We start from the raw sequence: 21,009 nt of genomic DNA on the forward strand, positions 1-21,009 counted from the left end.
AATGCAGGGTTTATCTCTGTGAAGTTTTTCTTTTCTCTGTTGGTGTCCATTTTAAGAAAAAAAAAAGGAAATGTCTTTTTAAGATTTTTACATCAGTGTGTCCTAATTGAAACACAAATTTTCAAGAGTTAAACAGAATTTAAATTAATGAAATGATGTGCAAAGATATTTAACAATCCTGATAGCACTGAGTTTCACTTAAGATTTACAATAATGGCTGGAGAGATGTCTTCAGCAGTTAAAAGCATTGGCTTCTCTTTCAGTGGACCCAGGCTCTGTTCTCAGCACCCACATGGCAGCTAACAACCACCTGTAACTCCAGTTCCAAGGGATCCACTGCTGTTTTCTGGCCTCCATAAACACTGCACACATATGATGCACTTACATACATGCAGTCGAAATACTCATAAAATTTAATTAAAATAGAAATAAAAATACATTAGTGATCTTAATTTGTTTCACTATGTCATATGGCAGGGAAGAGAAGAGAGTTGTAAAGAAAAGGATAGAGAAACCCAAAATATTGGGGCAACCCAAAGCCATTAGGGAAAGCATGGTTAGAAAAGAGGTGTAAAGAAGAAAAGATGAGATTACACTTTTCTGAAAAATTCAGAAAAGTGGGCAAGACTTACAGAGTATTCCACCTATCTGTTTACCCTTGCAGGCAGTCTGAGGAGAAATGCTGACATCAGGCTATGCCCTACTCTAACTCCATACTATGTAAAAAGTGGGTTTTCATGCTGTGCCTTGCCCAGAAAGACTCCATTTTCCAAGCAGCTTTTGACTTCATTTTGATGGTATAGGATGAATGTGTCCTGGAAGAAAAAGTAAGAAGCACTGTTTAACTAGTACCATTCATGCAGCACAAACCGATAAATGACATTTCTGGGATTCGAAAGTGTGCCACCTTATAAATTTATCATGGTAAATTTAGACTGAACATGTTACTGTTAGAGAAAAAGGTGGCAGGGGTCTGGATCGCCACGAAACAGAAGCAAAGAGGACTCTGGCAAAGCAAGAGTTTAATTGGGTTTGGTGGGGCTGGTCTTCAACTCGGGTGTGAGGAAGAACCAGCAGCCTAATGGCTGCAGAGGGGTAGCTTATAAACGGACAGAATGTGGAAAAAGATAATATTTTTCTGCTGTTTGGGACTGTTTTGGGGGCTGCTTGCTCAGGGAGGGTGCGGGGTCTGTACCTGGTGAAACTTATCGAAGAAAACATCTACTATAGACCATGTTTTCTACAATTACAGGGTTCCAGGAATTAATTGCAGCTAAGGGCTTGGGAAACCTGTTTGTCAGCCTGTGGAGCATGCTCTGGTGATCACAATTCATTGGTCATTAATTTCCCGAGCTGCTTTTGGTAACTTGCAGGTGGCTAGGAGTTGGTCGACTCAGTTCCTCTTAGGGGCCTTATGGTTTCTGGGTCTGGGGTTGCCTGAATCTGAGCCCTATCAGTTACTAGGGAAATCAGGGTCCTCTCTTGGAATTCTTAGTTTCATTAATAAAAAGAATTTAAGAACATACTCAAAAGGAAACTGAAGAACAATTTTATGAGAGTTTAAATGAAAAACTCCAGGGCAGGCAGCCTGTAAATCTTAGCAGTTGCCCTGAGGAGGAAGACAAAGCAGAAAAGGGGAAAGGGAATGCCTTTTTGAGCTAAGCAGGCATCAAGGTCAGCCACGTGGTGGACAAGCGCCACAAGACAGAAAGAGAAAAGCCCAAAGTGTTAGGGAAAGCATGCTTGGAAAAGAGAAGAAAAGTTACATTTTTCTGTAAGTGGACTGATTTATGAAACTATATGGCTGTGTTTCTGTAAGCTACTGCACTGGGGGAAAAGAATTCTGGGAAGGAAAAATACATTATCTCGTTAAAAGAAAAATTATTGCTCCTATCTGTTTAGCAAGTGTGAAGATCAATCTACCTTCCTGAGAGGTAGTCCATTTAACCAGGTTCTTGACCAGCCCAACTGGATTCACCTGGATCCCATCACGTGGTGGACACCTAGCTCCCTGATGGCCATGGCTCCCACACCAACCTATCATCTGATATATTGTGTATTTCAAGGACCAGCAGACAGAGAACTCCCAACTGTCCCTAGGGCTTTGCTTAACCACCTAGGGCTTGGCCCGTCCACCTGCTTACCCATCCGAACCTAAATCCACCATTTCCTGCTCCAGACAACAGTTATGCCTTTCACCTTGCAGCTACACTCCATCTCTGTGGTGATTTGAAGGAGTGTCTCCCATATGCTCAAATGTTTGAATACTTGGTCAGTCAGTGATGTTATTTTGGGAGGGTTGTGGGACCTTTAGGAGATGTGGTTGTGCTGGAGGAAGCTCTTCACTAAGGGTGGATTTTAAGAGCTCATAGCCTTGTCTCTCTTCCAGTGCTGTCTCTACTCCTATGAGTCATTGAAAATGTGAGTGCTTAGCTTTCTGTTCTGGTTGTTGACTCTGTCATGGTGTTTGACTCCTATCCCTCTTTCATCTATAAAATGTCTTGGTCATAGAGTTTTATCACAGAAACAGGAGAATAACTAACACAGAACTTGGTACCAGAGAGTGTGATGTTACTATGAAGAACCTGACCGTGTTGTTTTTAATTGAGGAATCTGAAGGACTTTGGAACTTTGGACAAGAAAAATTGCTGAATGCTGTAAGCAGAACTTCATGAACCATTCTAGTAGGAGTCTGGAAGAAAGCTGTGCTGAGGGCAACGTAATTCCACAGGAAGCAAGGACTTAAACAGCAACTAAGCTAGAGGTCATTCCTGTCATATTTGGTTGCCTTCACCCGAGGCTAATGAAAAGATAATAAAGGGAATTTCAAGAAAGCCTAATGTTGAATCTATGACTTGGTTATTACTGATAAGTTTTATGCAGATGTACAATAGAAAAGAGCAAGTGGGGCAGATAGAAATACAAAATGTACAGGGTGGAGAGAAAGAGAACACTAGGAGCTTCATGTTGCCACCAAGGTTATGCCCTGGAAGAGATGCTGCTATTGATAAGGAGATTATCACAATTACAGAGAGGCCTCCAGCTTGGTATTATAACAATGGATATAGTGACCTCAGGGCAAGAAACCCAAGGAGTTAAGCTTCCAGCTAGTGAAAGGAAACAACTTAAAGGGTTTTCTGTTCCTACAAAACCACAACAAATAAAAACTGTTGATAACGTGGATGAAGGGGACCAAGACCCATCCCAAGTACCTACAACTTGGTCTTTTAACAGTTTTGCTAATTTACTAAAAAGGTGATCACATACAATTTAACTACTGCAATGAGAATCACACATATAACAAGTAATTAGACAAATTAGGGGCTGAATAGATAGGTCAGCAGTTAAGAGCAATGGCTCTCTGGCTGCTCTGGCAGAGGACTGGGGTTCAGTTCCCAGTACCCACACAGTGGCTAACAACCATCTATAATTCTAGTTTTGGGTGGTCCAACACCATCTTCTGTCCTCCTCAGGCATTGCATGACATGACTGCACTTATATACATGCAGGTAAAATACTCACAGACATAAAATAGAAAGAAATAGAGGGCTGGAGAGATGGCCCAGCAGTTAAGAGCACTGGCTGCTCTTGCAGAAGACCCAGGTTCAAAGTTCCCACTACCCATATGGTGGCTGACAACCATCCATAACTCCAGTTCCAGGGGATCCAATACCCTCTTCTGACCTTGGCAGGCATTGCATGACACAGGTAGACTTACATATATGCAAACAGTACACTTATACACATAAAATAAAAACAACAAATAAAATACTTAAAAAATAAATAAAATAAAAAATAAATTAGACAAATTAAATGAATGGGAAAACTCTAAAAAGGCACAAGCAATTCAAATTGACTCAAGAAGAAACAATCAGAATAGACCCACAATAAAGGAATAGATTCAATGGAAAAATTTTTAATAACTACTCATAAAAAAGTCAAGAATGGTTTTGGCAAAGAATTCTATCAAACATTTAAAGATGAATTAATGCCATTTATTGACAAACTCTTCCTAGAAACAGAAGGCAGATTTCTTTCTTACTCATTTTATGAAGACAGTTATCCTGATACCAAAATGAGACAAAGATGAGAATAAAACCATTGACCAATATTTATTATGAATATGTATTCAAAACAGTAAAATGCTGGGACACTGACTCTGGCCATATAAAAAGAATTCTATACCTTGACTGTTCTAGTTTCCTTTCTGTTGCTGGAATAACCCACTCTGACTAAAATCAACTTGGAAAGGAAAAGGTTTATTTGGCTTATACTTCCAAGTCTGAATCCATTATTGAGGGAAGTCAGGGCAGGAACTGAAGAAAAAACATGGAGGAACACTGCTTGATGGCTGGTTCACGGTCCATGCTCAGCTAGCTTCTTACATGTCCCAGGACCAACTCCCTAGGGATGGTAGTGCTCACAGTGGGCCGGGCCCTCCTACATCAATTAGCAATTAAGACAATGCCCACAGATATGCCCACAGGCCAATCTAATCCAGGCAGTTCAACTGAGGTTCCTTCTCACATTCTAGTTTGTGGTAAGTTGACAATAAAAGCTAAGTAGTAAAATAACTAAGCAGGATTTATCCCAGGTATGCAAAATCAGTTCAACATCTAAAAGTTAATCGACATATCACCTGAAATCAACAAAATGGAAAAAACTTGTATGGTCATCTAGGTCAATGCAAAAAAGCATTCAATAAATTCCAATGTCATTTTAGGATAAAAGCACTCAATAAATGAGGACCAAAAGAAAATCTCCTCAACCTAAGAAAAGACGTGTCTAAAACCACAAGATACCACACTGAATGACATACTGGATGTTTCCTCCTCAGATTAGAAGACAAAGTTAAGCATTTCTTGTCACTTACCTTCAAAGTCAGAGGGCCTGCCTGCAACAATTAGGCAATGAGAGAAAGAGCTGGGCTTGGTGGCACATGCCTACAATCCCAGCTACTCAGGAGGATTGCAAGTTCAAGGCCAGGCTGGTCTACACAGTAAGTTCAAGGCCAGCTTGGCAAACTTAGTGAAACTTTGTCTAAAAATGAAGAGAAAAGAGGTCTGAGGATGTAGCTCAGTGGTAGAGTGCTTGCTTAGCATGCACAAGGCCCTGGGTTTCCCCACAGCACAAGGGGAGAAAAAGGAAAGAACAGATGTCTTTAGGAACAGAAGTACAAACACAATGAAACAGATACTACTTATCAATGATACTATTTATCAATAAAACCGATACTGTTTGTTGTGACTTTGTTGAAACACGAGGGAATTCAACAATAGGATTTTAGAAGGAATAGATCTTTAAAATCAATTCTGGGAAAAACAAAAACCCAAAGTATTCTAGTTCAACTTGGTCTGTTCTATCTCCTGACTTCTCTCCACCAAAAAATGAAGGGATGCTGAACTAATATCAAGAATTTGTTATTAAAATATTTTAGGCTCGGGGCTGGAGAGATGGCTCAGCTGTTAAGAGCACTGACTGCTCTTGCAGAGGACCTGGGTTCAATTCCCAGCACCCACATGGTGGCTACAAACCATCCTTAACTCCAGTTCCAGAGGAATCCAAAGCCCTCTTCTGACCTCCGCAGCATTGCATGACATGGATGCACTCACACACACACACAGGCAATACACTCATACACATAAAATAAAAATTAAATAAAATTATTAAAAAAAAGAAGACTCGTCCATTTATTTAAAAAAATATTTTAGGCTCAATATATATAACTGAAAAGAAAGAATGTCACTGCTTTTTCTAGATCTGAAGACAGACGATGACAGATGGACAGAACAGTTTGAATCCGAGGCCTAGTGCCTTTCTGTGTGTATCATTCTCTGTTGTTCAGCAGCATCTGTTATGGTCTGAACATGAAATGCCCCCAAAGGATTATGTGCTGAAGGCTTAGTACTCAGGGGGTGAGACTATTTTGAGCTATAGTGGAAATTTTAGTAGGTGAGGCCTGGTTGGAGGAAGTAGCTCACCTTTCCATTTTGTCTTTTTCTTTCCACTTCCTGGCTATCATGAAATCTCCTGTGTTAGATTATAATTTTCTTTGGTCCACTTTGGATAGCTCATCCATGACACCTAAAATGGTCTCTTACTAGGGACCCAATAAACATATGTATACTTTGAAGGCTGATACAGCTTTAATCACCTACATATGGATGATCTCTTTTTTTAAAAAAACATTGTATTTATTATTTTTATTTCATGTGTATTATCTACATGTATGTAAGTGCACCCATGTTGTGCAGTGCCTGCAGAGGTCAGAAGAGGGTGGTGGATCCCCTGGAACTGGTTGTTAGCCACCATGTGGGTGCTGGGACTTTAATTTGGGTCTTCTGCAAGAACAGCCAGTGCTCTTACAACTGAGTCATCTCTCTAGTCCCTGATGATTTCTTTTGTATACCACAGGTACCAAGACAGAGGGTAAGAGAGCTGCTCCTTGCCCACAACAAATCCTGACCAAGCTCTTACAAAGTATAAGAGATTATAGGAGGGGTGCTTGAGTCTACTTCCTCCTGCTATAGTTGGGATCTGAGATGCCATGTGTTAAAGGCCTGGTTTCTAGCTGAAGGTGCTTATGAGTGGTAGAGTCTTTAGGAAGTAGGGCCCAGTGGGAGGAAATTAGTCACTGGGCATATGTCCTCAGAGGAGACATTAGAATCCTTACTCTTTATTTCTTTCTCTTTGTCATAAAATGAACAGGCTTCCTCCACCATGTACTCCTACCATAATGTGCTTTGTGACCACAAGTTAAAAGCAGTAGACAAGTGACTGTAGACTGAAACCCCTGAAATCATGAACCAAAATAAACCTTTCCTTCTTTAAAGTTGATTATCTTGAGTATTTTATCACAGTGATAGGAAGCTGACTAGCACACTTCCTTAGGCAGCACATAAATAAAATTAACTTACTTCACATAGGTTCAGTAAGTTAACTGATTTTTAAAGAAGTCTTGAAATGTACCCCAAGTCAGACAGATATACTTTCCAGAAATACACTAATTTGAATTACATATGCTATTGTTTTTAGAGTCAGAAGACTACTCAAACTATAAATGTCAAACACTGGTAACTATTATTGTGTTCATCATTATGATTCAGTAAAGGAATTCATTTTAGAAAATGATCAAAGAAAGCAACAGAAGTGAATACCCGCCCTCACCCGACTGACCTGCGCGACATTGCCTACGATGACACTGTCAATGGTTTCAGGTGGGACTTTACCAGCAGAGAGGGCAGCCCTGGCAGCAAATTCAGTTAAGTCAGTAGCAGAGAAATCCTTGAGAAGACCCCCGTAAGCTCCAAAGGGTGTTCGCTTAGCAGCAACAATAAACACACCTGATGCAATGAGGAAATATTTGTAAACAGTCACAGATTAGTTAGCGTCCCTAACATGTTGTAAGTAATCTTACTGTGGAAATTCATGGTAAAATACAATTTTCAGTTACTGAAGATCTTCATCATACCAAAATGTACAGAATGAGTCACACCCACAGAAACAGGAATATTCAAGACTCAGTTTGAATAATACCTACAAGTTCCTGCACTGCATGCTGTAGGTAAGTCCACCCCCCTTGGACAGCCTTCTTCCCTTGTTTACAATGCTAAACACTGCTACTTCTATGTGATAAATCAATCTCCAAACTAGAAGCCCCCTACAAGATCCTTTAGGGTTGTCTGAGGTTAATGACCCACCTCATAAGAACTTCCTCAGGAACATTTCTGCCAAAAGGTCCTAACTTCTGCTAGGAAATTTTCAGTAAGAAGGAATACCCAGCCCCCACCCCCTCCGCCATGAGGAAGTATGCCATGGATCACAACAAAAGCTAAGGATTTTTCCCCATACTAAGCTGCCTTGGCTTACCAAGTCTACCATCAACCAACCTTGGTTCTAACCAAATGCATCCTATATAGATAGACATACAGCTTCTAGAATCTATGCTACCTTGACTTTGCCACAGCTTCTGGAGTCACAGACTCCAATTACAAGCTCCAAAAACCTTGATCTATCATCTTTTTATTTATTGCCTTTTATCCTTGGAATAAAACTGGCAAACTTTTACATGTGAAGTCCATCTGAAGTTGGCTAATCTAAGAAATTCTCCAGATCTAATGGTTCTTTTCCCAGGTATATAATAGCATTTTTGCAATACTTCCTTAGTTGATGTTAACTCACATTGCTTTCTGCATACCAAGCATTTCATCTAACCACAAATAAGGGATACAGGGGAATTACCTACGCATTTATTAATATAAGATTATAAATTTGCAGCATTACTATCAGTTAAATTGGTGTTCTTACACACATAATAAAATCATTCCTTTCTAAGATCCCTACTACCACTTGCCAAAATCCTTCTGATAAGCTTATACCTTTGATGAGATGAATGGCTGTTGGAGGACTACAACCTTAGCCCTGCTGCTAAGGTTGTAGTCCTCCATGTCCAGATAGCTCTAAGGGGCTCGGCGCTATATGGAAGGGCTCCCTTTCTCAGTGGGGGGCCTCCTGCTCTCTGCCTGACTTACCTGGAAAGTGCCACCAAGCACGGATGCCTGACCTTATTTGGAACATGACCTTTGGCATAGTTACTAGCAATAAAACTGCCCCCAGGTTTTTTCTATGTAATTAGGCATTGCCCTATAGTTGGATGATAGGATCCCCTTACCACATGTAAATAAAGCATACTATGAGCACCTATCAGCTGAAGCTTTGGCTGCTGCCTCCACACTATATTTTCCCTGACCCCCACTGAATAAACAGAGCTGTATCACTGAATCTGACTCCCCGGAAAGTCTTTTCCGTCGTCGTGCTCACTGGCCATCCTGAACCCGTTCATCGCTTCTGCTCCCTCTGTCCTCGTGGATCGGTAGCCAATGGCCCTCGAGGGGAGGGAGAGACCCACAAACGGGAACCACCAGTGTTGTACAGTGCAAAACCTGTACAAGAGTTGTAGAAGTTCCATCACACTGACAGTCATTAGGTACCTACCAAGTACTAGACAGCCCAGTATTTTCTGCACAGCACCTAATCTTCCACAAAACTATCAGAGGTAATAGTATAATAATATGCAAGGGCAGATGCTGGGCAATGGGCTTCATGTCAGCACCTATGCGTACCCTAACTATTGTCCCCAAACAATTTGGATTGAAATTTCCACATCTGACTAAGAACGTAAGACAAAACACAGTGGTGCATGCCTACAATTTCAGGCCTAGAGAAGGCTGAGGCAGGGGAATGTAAGTTTAAGGCCAGATTGGACTACATACTGAGAGCTTACCCCCCCGCCCCCCACCAAATGAAGGAATTATGAAATTTTTTGTAATGAGTTTATATAAAATACTGACCTATAATTAAGACTATTAAAGCATTATACCACTGTTAGTACCTAAGTTTAAACAATGTATGTTTCTGTCTCTTACACAGAACAAACTCACTCTAGTTTAAAATTTTTCAGTCTCTTTTTATTCCTACTTTGAGGAACTTAGTCTAAAAGAATGTGGAGGAATCACGTGTAACTATAATTTAAGATAGATCCACTCAGTTCTTTTCAAACAATATTCAGATACTTGTAAAAGGCCATCAGGAGTAGTTTGTTCTGACAGCTGGGCCCCTCTGAGCTGCCATGCCTTCCTTCTTACTTAACAGTCTGCCTACTTTTATTATTCTTATTTTTTAAATGTGTCCGTGTGCTGGCATGTTTGTGTGTGCACATGTGTATAGAGGCCATTCAACTTTCTAAGATAGGGTTTCTCACTTGTACCCAGAACTTGCTGATTCATCAAAACTGGCCAGTGAGCCCCAGGGATCTTCTGTCTTCACTTCCTCAGTACTTAGATTACAAGGGCACATCACCAGGCTTGGGTTTTTGAGGTGGATTCTGGAGTTAAACTCAGGGCCTCCTGCTTGCACAGCAAGTACTTTATGACTGAACCATCTCACCAGTCCCTCAGTCAATTTTTACATCAGTGTTTGCTTTCCTTTTCTTTACCTTTTGATGTTGTCTTCCTAATTTCATCAGCTCTAACTCTGGTTGTGGCATTAGGATGCTCCCATCTGACCAACCCTCCCATAGATAACAACGAAGCACTCTGGACGTGATAAAAAGAACTACCTGAAGGTTTCAGAAAAGAAATAAATCTAGACAGACATGCAGAAAAGCTGATACACAGAGGAAAGGAACAGCAGAGAGCAAACATCTCAGTTATTTAGAACATTTAATATGAAGGCTGGCAATCCATCTTGTATGGAATGAACTGACTTAGAGATTCACAGTCATAGTGAGAACCAAGTCCAAGGCACCCACAGTCACTGGAAAGTGGGTAGTGGAAGAAAGAGGAACACCAGAGGACACATTCAAATGTTACAAAGGAGTACTGCAGAAACAGTTAATCCTTACACTAACCAACCAACCAACCAACCAACCAACCAACCAACCAACCAACACCCCAGGCACTGTATACTCCAAGTATGCTTAGGGATATTAAGGAAAAGCTAGTGTAACCATCCTAGTGTGGCAGGAAAGTGCAGGAAGAGAAAGAGAAAGAGACAGAGAGACAGAGGGAGTGGAAGAGAGAGAGAGAGAGAGAGAGAGAGAGAGAGAGAGAGATATTGAGATTAACATGCAAAACAAACCAATAATTGAGAGAAAAGGACATGAAACCCCTGACCAAGGGCTACATGAAACCTCTGACCAAGGGTTACATGTAAGGGATAGAACATGTGCAAGAAAAGTCCACAACCCTAACTGTAAAAGGCAGGCACCATGTAAATAGCCCAGAAAAGGTCAGGACTCTCATGGCCCAATGCTATTGGGCTTTTAAACTTTCCCAGCTTTCTGGTTCAATTCCAATCTTGGGAATGCCTTTCTCCTTTAACAAATAGTTTCTATTTCTGCTACTTCCCATGTAGTAGAATTGGTCCCTGGTCCAATTCTTTGTTCCCAGACACAAGAACTTGGAAATCCCAGCAGGTGCTCTCTGGACTATGATCCATTGTAACAGTGACAAGTAGAAAGATACTCAAAAGAGAGAAACATTGAGCTTAATGGGTAAAGCTCTTGCCATACAGGCCTGATGACCTAAGTTCGTTCCCTAGAACCCACACAAAGGTGGAAGGAGAGAACTGACTACACAAAGTTGTCCGCTGACTTCCTTGTGTGCGTGAGCACACAGCCACCCCATCATAAAAATTAATAGAGACATTTGTGCCTCTCCCTTTCACTATCAGACTATTAAAATGACAGGACACCCCCCCCCCCCCCCCAAAGAATTGGGATTTCTCCAGGAGTCTCATGGTTGAAGCCTGGTATCAACCAGAGGAGGAACCTGTCTCCCAGAAAGAGATTTTACACAGTTCTGACTAGCTTATCAAACCACCTTGCAGGAAAGACTGGTGCCAGACCCAATGAAGAGTCATTGATAGTCAGGACCACACCTCGACCAGGACTTGCTCTCTGTTTAAACATTGAATAAATCTCTTTTCAGTATAATTATCTCTTAAATTAGCCTACTGCAGATTGGTGACCAGCCTAGCTTATTAGGGCTGCCAGGGCCCAGGCTTTGACCCTAACAACTCTGGTGACAATAGTAAAAGATATGATTTTTTTTTTTTTCTTTTTGGGTCTTTTTGAGACAGGGTTTCCCTGTAGCCCTAGCTGGCCTGGAACTTGCTATGTAGCTGAGTCTGGTCTTGATCTCATAGAGATCCACCTGCCTCTGCCTCTTGAGTGCTAGGATTAAAGGCCACCATGCCCAGCTTGAAGATATGACATTTTGGTAAAGAAACAGAAATCAGGGCCGGAGAGATGGCTCAGCAGTTAAGAGAACTGGCTGTTCTTACAGAGGACCTGGGTTCAATTCCCAGCACCCACAGGTGGCTAACAACTATCTGTAACTCCAGTTCCAGGGGATCCAAATTCCAGGGTATCCAATGCCCTCTTCTGACCTCTATGGCCATTGTATGACACAGGTGAACTTACATATACACAGGCAATACACTCATACACATTAAAAAAAAAAAAAAAAAAAAAAGAAAGAAATAGAAACCATAAAACACTACCAAATTTTAAAACTTAAAAATAAAATATATATATTTTTTTGGTCTTTTTGAGGTAGGGTTTTACTGGATGAGTTTAAAAGCAGGCTAGAAATAAAAGGAGAAAAATTCAGTGACTTTGAAATTGATAAACAATACTATCCAATCTGAAGAGCAGGGAGGAAAGTGGATTCAAAAAGTAAGGGCAGACCCACATGGCCTGACAAAGGAGTAAAGGACAGGTCACCAGAGACAGGACAGTCTTCCCAAAAGAATCTAGACACAGACTTTACGTTTCTCACAAAATTAAAAAATGGATCATAGGGGGCTGGAGAGATGGCTCAGCGGTTAAGAACACTGGCTGTTCTTGCAGAAGATCCAGGTTTGAATCCCAGCACCCACATGGCAGCTAACAACTGTCTGAAACTCCAGTCCCAGGGGATCTGACGGCTTCTTCTGTCCTCCGTGGGCATTGCACAACACAGGTGCACTTACCTTCGTGGAGACAATACATACATACACATAAAATAAAAATAATAAATAAAATATTTTAAAAAATGGATCATAGACAAAGATGCAAAACTATAATTCCTAATATAGAAAAAAATGTGACTTTGGGTTTGATTATAATTTTTTAAATACTAAAGGCATAATCCATGAGAGTTGAACCTCATTAAAAACTCAGATTTGTCAGGTGTGGTAGTGTACTCCTTTAATCCCAGCTTCAGGAGGCAGAGGCAGGTGGATTTCTTGTGAGTTTGAGGCCAGTCTAATCTACACAGTGAGTTCCAGGCCAGCCAGCGCTACATAGTGAGACTCAGTCTCAAAAAAACAAACAAAAACCTTGTATTCTTCAAAAGATACTGTGCAGATAATGAAAAGACAAACCGGAGACTGAAAATGCAGGTGAAGAACTGGGACTTAGACCTTGTAAAGCTCAGCAATAAAGGGAAATATGAAAATGAACTCAGTTTAAAACTGGGTAAAAATCTGAACAAACATTTCATCACGAAAGAGACACAGATAGCACATAACCACATTTAAAAAAGTGTTTAACACTGGTGTCATTAAGAAATGCAAATTGAAACAATAGGTTACCACCACACAACTATTAGAAAGCCTAAAATCCAAAACACTAATACCATCAAATACAATCAAATGTTACCAGTGTATGGCAGTGAAGGTAGTTTAGCAGTTTCATACACAAGCAAACATATTCTAATCATCCAATGAACTGATCCAGCAATTGTGTGCCTTTGTGTTTCCCCCAGTGGTTTGAAAACTACACACATGGATGTCAAAACACAGAAGAAACTAAGATGTCCTTCAAAATTCAAATGAAGCATGGTCTATGCAAAGGAGTGTTTTTCAGTGATAAAAGAAGGAATCTTTTTGTACACATTGCTAAGTGAAAGACGTCAGTCTGAAAAAGCCACATATTGTATGATTCTTTTTACATATCTGGAAAGGCAAAGCAATGGACACAATAAAAGAGGAGTGCTTGTAAAGGGCACAGAGACACAGGTGACTAGGTGGGACATGTGGTTTTTAGGGCAGAAAAATGACCCTGTATGATGCTGGTGATATATGTCATTTATACATTGGTCAAAACTAATAGAACTATACCACATAGAGTGTGGACCCTGATGTACATTCTGGAAGTCAGTAAAAAATGATGTGTCAATATTGGCTAATCAATTGCAATGATGTACCACACTAATGATGTTAATAATTGTGGGAACTGCCATATGGTTATGCTTTGTGTTTTCTGCTCAATTTTTCTGTAAACTGAAAATCATTCAACAAAACTCTATTGGGAAAAACGTCAGTGGGGAAACAGAGGTATAAGTTTAAGGGCTTACGGCAGCTATGGTATCATAAAAAGGAAAGAATTGGGAGAAAAAAATGATGTGATAAAACAGCAAATGAAAATTTTCCAAATTTAATAAAAGATTCAAATTTATAGTTTGAAACGTAGTGAAGCCCAAATAGAACACACATAGCACACACTCCTTGCCTCATACCTTGGCACATCATAGTAAAACTTCTGAAATAAAAAAACAAGGGGAACTTAATTTTTTATGATGTGTATATGTATCTCTTTTTTAAAAAATCTTATTATTTCTATTTTATGAGTATGCGTGTATTGCCTGCATGTAGGTAAGTGCATCCATGTTGTGCAATGCCCACGGAGGTAAGAAGAGGCTGTCGGATCCCCTGGGACTGGAGTTACAGAGAGCTGTTAGCTGCCATGTGGGTGCTGGGATTCGAACCCGGGTCTTCTGCAAGAACAACCAGTGTTCTTAACCACTGAGCCATCTCTCCAGCCCTGTGTGTATAGCTCTTTATGAGTAGTGTACATGAGTGTAGTGCCCACAGAGGCCAAAGAGGGAGTCAGATCTCGAGCTGTGAGCTGTCTGATGTGGGTCCTCTGGAAGGGCAGAACACACTCTATGCTCTTAACCACTGATCTATCTCTCCAATCCCCTCAGGAATTTCAAACATTGAGAAAAAATTACATATTGTATACATGGAAAAGATTGGAATAAGCATGGATGAGCTTGCAGAAACAATGGAGCTAATTTCATGTTTTTCCACCAAGTCCCTTTCAGGACAGTATCTTTCCTACATGCCATAATCCATGAAAATACTTGTGAAGGGCAGTGCTAGTGACGAAATCTCTTTAAAAAAATGGTTATGTGTGTGATTTTAGAAATAACGTGGAGGCTGGTGGTGGCACATCCCTTTAATCCCAGCACTCAGGAGGCAGAAGCAGGCAAATCTCTGTGGAAATCCTGGCCAGCCTGGTCTACATAGCAAGTTCTAGGCCAGCTGGGGCTACAGGGAGACCCTATCTCAAATAAATAAATTAATTAAACAATGTGGTATGGGCAGATACAAAGATGAGACCTCACAGGTTTTTTGTTATTTAATAAATGTTTTCACTATCATACCAGTATGTGATCTGATGCCATTTATATGGCTATTAAAAGGTCTAGAAAATCTTTAGGATCAAATTAAAATTGAAAACTCTGAAAATTGAGATGCTAAAGACTTCTAAAACTTAAGACAGGAAAGAGACATTAATCTGGAGAACAGGGAGTCAGAAACACCCAGAAATGCCCTGGGCAAGGTGTGCTCACTGAACAGCACAGGAAAGCCACCACTAAGGAAGACATGAACTCTGCTGACCTCCCTGGGAACATTGTTACATAAATACTCATTTCATAAGAGCAACTATGGAAAACCACCAAGGGAAATTAAGAAACACTGCTCTCCATTTGTTTCAGGAGTCATTTAGCAGCCCTGCCTGTAGCCCTTGAGGGGATACTAGACAAGAACATTCCAAACAAAGCTCATAAGCCTTAGAACTCATTTAAGGTGAAAACCTCCAGCCAAGCACGGCCTGGGTGCTAATGACAATGTTTTCTACTACTGATTATATTCCATTCTTATGTGTCCTTTTCCTTGCAGTATTCAATCACAATCACGTTCTTCAACACTACCAGTCCCAGGGACAGCTGGTATGCAACTTGAGGGACACTCTTTGTCACTGATGAGGTGAAGTGGCCCACAACAATCACCATTTGAAACTCAAGGCTGGGGTTCTTTCTCATCACTGCCACTACATAGTTGTGCTACAACAAAAATACCTTTCTGGATATTAGTGTCCTAATCACAAGACAGGGAAAATGGAAAAACGTAACCACCACCTCTAACACACACCGAACTAAAAATGTTGTATTTCCTTAATACAGGTGTTGCTGTACAGGTTTTTCTTAATGGGTATGTTGTTTTCATTAAATTGTCAAAGGAATCTGTATTATAGGAAAAGGGTAATGATCACTGACAAAATACCAACAAGATGAATCAATAAATATATTGTTGTTTTTTTTTTAATTTTAAAGATGGTGCACTAGCACTGGAAAATGTATTAAATTCAGAGATGGCCATGGGACTGGCACATGAAACCCACATTGTAGGAAAACGCATATGCTGCATTTTATTCCAGAATACCCATTTCTTACTTGATTCAATCACATGCCATTTTGACTCTTCCGAATTCCAGATCCCACTAACCAGTGCCTACCTGACATCTTATTTAGGCACTTCACAGGCACCCAAAACTTCACCTAAAATGGAATCTTTAACCTTTTGAAATCTATTCCTTCTTCAGTTTTTCTCAAGTGATAAGAAATTCCCCAAGTAGGAAACATTTAGTCATTCCTGACAATTCCTTCCTTATGTACCTACCAGAGTCAATCTATCGCTGCTGAGCTATCCCTCTCTCTAGCTCATAGGCCCAGCACTGTCAAAGTCATCTTTTGCTCTTGCCTAAGCAGCCCGGCAGCCCGGAGGATATCAGGCCCAGAGTAGAGGTCAGACGGTGCCCTTCCCCTGCTTTAAATACTTGCATTGCCTTCCACTGACGTTACAAGAAAACTCCTTCACAGAGCCCACAGGTCTTTGAACCACCAAAATGGTTTAGAACAAGTCTTTTCCTACCTCGGGGCTTTGATATGTGCTGTTCCACCTGCCTGTTCAACCGAGACTTGCGTGTTTAAGTTAAAATTCCATTTACCATAATCACTTCCTATAAAAAAGGAACGCGCAACTTCTTACCCTGGAAGTTAACTACTGAGGGCCTGCACTTGCCTGCAGTCGCTCAAACTAAAGGAATGAAGGGAAGGGCAAAGTAGAACTTCCCTCAGAGCTCCACCAAGTGTATTGGGGCATCAGGGCACCCTAGTGGGAATTTCCCGGAGCCCCCCGGGGAACATTATCCTCCCCGCCCACGTGCGATCGAGACCAGGCCGCAGAGCTTCGGTGTGCACCTGCACTGCCCCCGACCGCCTCGCGCTCACCGCACCACCCCATTTTCCCGGAGTCAAGCGTGAAATCACTATTAGGAGAGTGACCTCCAAGGTCAGGTGCAAAGCCAGCAGCCCTGGTGTCCAACGTATGCACTGGACACTGCACTGAACGCTGTCGCCAGCGCCTTCCAGAAGCGTTTCCTCCTTAATGCATGCAGTTTACACCCCATCCCAACGCCGAGAGGCAGGGTGCACTGCACCCCATGCGTCGGTCTGCAGGGCGAGCCCCGAAGCGGAGCCTGGCCCACGGGTCCACCCTGGGGCGCAGGGCCACTCACCTCGCAGCAGCGCCATAACGAAATCCCGCAGTCCTCCGGCTTTCTGGGCGACACCTCGCTGCCAACCCCAGCCAGGCCTTAAGGATGTGGGCGGTGCTCCGCGAAGCCACGCCCCTGCCCTTTCCCCTAATTCCCGAGCTTCCGCTCCCCGGCCACCAGGTTCAAAGCTACAATTCCGCCCCGCGCACTGGGCTGCCTCCCCTCCCACCCCTCCGGTGCCGCAGCGTACCCGAGGCTGCGCGATAAGGACCTCAGCCCCACAACCCAGGGGGCGGGCCTAGGAGCAGGGGCGGGGCCTAGAACAGGGGGCGGGGCCTGAGGGCCAGGGAATGAAGCGGAGGGCTAGGGGGCGGGTCCGGAGGGCCAGGAGGCTGGACAGGTGGGCGGTGGCTTTGGCTGCACCCGCGCCTGCGCAGACCGTTGGCGGAGGCCTAGGCTTGGGTTCCACTGGGTGTAGCCAGGGTGGTTCAAGAAGGGGTTCAAGAAGTAATAGAGCAGGGCGCTCCTGAGTCCCCGATGCAGCCCCGAGTGATCCCGCAGTATTTTCCTTATATGATCAGGCACCACGTGGCTGGCGCTGCCTGAGAGGATTATGAAAATGTGTCAGGTGAAGTGGGGCCAGGGGACCTGGAGCGGGGAGATGAGAGAGGGACGGAGAGGGAGATGAGGCTGGAGGGAGGTTTAGGGATACCCTTGCTGCCAACTGTGAGCCCTGCCGATGATGACTTGACCACTGCGCAATCTGAGTTCTGGGAACCAGGTGATGGAGTGTGCTGAGAAACTGAGGCTGGGCGAGCAGGAGGCGGCCTGGATGCAGAGGTAGCGATCTCTGTCGGGTGCACCTCGGCAGCTAAACTGCTGGGGCGGGATTCGACAGCATGGGAATAGGACGTGTGATACTGTTGCTAAGGCCTTTAGAACACGGCTCTTTAAATGGCCCTCTTAAAGTGCTGGCTGGTTGGTTTTTGCTTTTGTTTCTTGAGACAGGGTCTCACTGTAGAACCCTAATTGCCCTGGAACTCACCATGTAGATCAGGCTGGCTCCAACTCAGAAATCCGCCTGCCTCTGCTAAGTGCTGGGATTAAAGGCGTGTGCCATAATGCCTGGCCTGATGTTTTCTGATATTTTATGTATATGAGTGTACTACCTGCATGTGTGTAAGTGGTGCATCCTGTGACATGTCGCAGAAGAGGGCATTTCGGATCCCTTGGAACTGGAGTTACAGAGGATTTTTAGCCTCCTTGTGAGTCCTGGGAACTACAATCAGTGCTCTTAACTGCTGAGCCATCTCTCCAGCTCCATGATCTGAATTTAATCACAGCAAGACGACTCTAAAATCAGTTGGTATGTAGGAGACTGCCCTTTGTTTTTTGTAGATCTATACAAAAATGTTTAGGGGGTGCCCAGCACTGCGGAGGCAGAGGCAGGTGGATCTCTGAGTTCCAGGCCAGCCTGGTCTACATTGAGTTCCAGGCCAGCTGGGGCTCCTGGGAGACCTTGTGTCAAAAAAAAAAAAAAAAAAAAAAAAAAGATAAATTTTAAAAAATGTTTAGGGGTGAAAAATCATCACACCTGCAACTGAGGTGACTAAAAAAAAAAGGCGTACACAAACTGACAGAAGGAAATGGAATGTGGCAAAAATGTTACCAATTGAGGAATCAAAAGGAAAAGTTAATGGTTATATATTATTCTGTTTCCATCTCTTTTGGAGACTTTAGATTCTCCAAAATAAAATTGGGGAGGAAAAGTATCCTTCACCTAAACTAAAAAATTACTCGAAACAAAGTATTCTCTAAAATATTCACATGGATCCTTTAGGGTTTTCCTGATAAGGTGTTAAAAGATAAGCCTAGCATTGCACAACATGGGGGCACTCACATACATGCAGGCAATACACTCATACACATAAAATTTTAAAAAAAGTATAAAAAAAAAAGAGATAAGCCTAGCTCTGAGGAGAAACTGGAGGGGTGTATCCTTGGTCAGTCACTAGAGAAAAAGAGGAATGGGTCCTTAGGTTGGAATCTGAGTTCAGAGACTTTTCATGAATACATTATAAACATTACCATTATTTTTTATTTTTTGGTTTTTGAGACAGTGTCTCCCTGTATCCCCAGCTGTCCTGGAACTCACTATGTAGACCAGGCTGGCTTTGAACTCACAGAGATCCACCTGCCTCTGCCTCCCAAGTGCTGGGATTAAAGGTGTGCACCGCCACACCCAGCTACATCACCATTATTTTAAAAGTAGAAGTGAGGCCAAAGCTAGGGTCTGGTGCATATTAGGGTTGCCACTACCTCTGAGCTATACCTCCAGCCCACTGTGAGCATTTCATTTAAATACTAGGTGTTAGTGATGGATCTTGGAGAGCACCATCCATAGAGATACTGTAAGTTTTGGAAGGGTCGGGGATGGGAATTTTCACCAATTCCCAGGTGATTTTTGATGTGTGCTCTTACTATACAGATGTTTAGTTTCTGGGCTATTTTATCCCACTGATCAATTTTTCCAACTTTATGCCACTCCCACATATCTTAATATTCACCAGGGCAAGTTTTCCCATCTTCTCAAAGAGGCTTTTGCTATTACATATAAATTTCAGATTGAGCTTGTCAAATTTTCACAAGGTAGTGTTGAGATCTTGATCTTTAAATTGCAGGTGCAAGACAACATGGTGGAGTGGGGTCTGGTCACTCATGGCAATGATTTATTTTGTGCTAATATTTTTAAATTTTACAAGTTTGTTCACGAGCTCTAATAAAATTTTACCACTGACTTAATGCCATCTCTCCCATATGTTGAACATATGATTTGGTCTATCTCTGGACTCTGTTTCATTGATCTCTTAGTCTTTCTTATACTTGAACTACCTTGACTTTTATAGCTTTAAAGTAATTGTTCAGTAAACTGTGTTCTCTTCTAGTAAAAGTCCTCTCCTATCCCCAACTTTCAGATGGTCCTCTGCTGTTCTCTGACTATTGATGCATTTCTGATCTAGACCCCAGAATGAGGTTTCTCAAGAAATCATTAAAAACTAAGGCTGAAGAGATGGTTCAGTGTGTAAGAACACTTGCTATGCAAGCAGGAGGACCTGAGTTCAAATCCCCAGCACCCACAAAAAAGTTGGGTATATGTGTCTGTAACCCCAGCACTAGAGACAGAAACAGGTGGCAATTGAGAGCTGGCTGGGCACAGGCATGTATGAATCTGCATACAGAAACAGAGCTGGGGGGCAGGGAGGTGAATGCATCATTAGGAGCCTGGAGAAATGGCTCAACTTCTAAAAGTGTTTGCTACAAAATCATGAGGACCAGAGTTCAGTTTCCAACACCCACATAATAAGCCAGGTAACCCTGTAAATGCTGGTAATTGAGCTCCAAGGAGGGGCAGAGACAGGAGGATCATTGGGGCTTGCTGTCTTCCAGCCTAGCCTAGAAAATGTAAGCCCCAGGTTCAGGGATGAGACTGGTCTCTGGCAGAGGGTGATAGAGGACACCTGACATGCTCTTCTGACCCCACATGCATGGACACAGGTGCACACTCCCCAAATGTGCATACGTTCATCCAGACACATGCACACACAAATTTAAAATATATCATTAAAAATAAGCTTTTAGTCAATGCTTTTAGCAAAGCTGCAGCTTTGCATTTTGTTTAGATTTGGCACACCACTTTATTTATTCAAAAGTATTTATTTCCACAAATTTTATCCATAGCTGAATATCCAGTGACTATTACAAGCATTTTTTTCTATAAACAAAGATGTAGTTTACAGATTTGTCCAAAATGAAAAAAATATTTTTCAGTAGTATTTCTT

The 21,009-nt window shown here is 42.1% G+C and overlaps 1 protein-coding gene and 2 non-coding genes across 3 annotated transcripts in view; 2 read left to right on the top strand and 1 right to left on the bottom strand.

The window, feature by feature from the left end:
• Positions 1 to 17,337, bottom strand: part of Acaa2 (acetyl-CoA acyltransferase 2) — a 41,969-nt gene extending 24,632 nt beyond the window's left edge. The window contains exons 1-2 of the mRNA XM_008821680.3: positions 17,192 to 17,337; positions 7,177 to 7,343 (exon numbers count right to left, since the gene is read on the bottom strand). Of these exons, the coding sequence (XP_008819902.1) occupies positions 7,177 to 7,343; positions 17,192 to 17,207 (183 nt within the window). The 5' untranslated portion in view covers positions 17,208 to 17,337. The remainder of the gene's footprint in view (positions 1 to 7,176; positions 7,344 to 17,191) is intronic.
• Positions 17,338 to 17,693: 356 nt separating this feature from the next.
• LOC115068186 lies at positions 17,694 to 17,824 on the top strand. The gene has a single exon (XR_003847566.1).
• Positions 17,825 to 17,903: 79 nt separating this feature from the next.
• On the top strand, positions 17,904 to 17,981 carry LOC115068185. The gene has a single exon (XR_003847565.1).
• The last annotated feature ends 3,028 nt before the right edge of the window (positions 17,982 to 21,009 follow it).

Source organism: Nannospalax galili, unplaced genomic scaffold, assembly GCF_000622305.1.
Source record: "Nannospalax galili isolate Female #2095 unplaced genomic scaffold, S.galili_v1.0 scaffold1228, whole genome shotgun sequence".
Classification (NCBI taxonomy): domain Eukaryota; kingdom Metazoa; phylum Chordata; class Mammalia; order Rodentia; family Spalacidae; genus Nannospalax; species Nannospalax galili.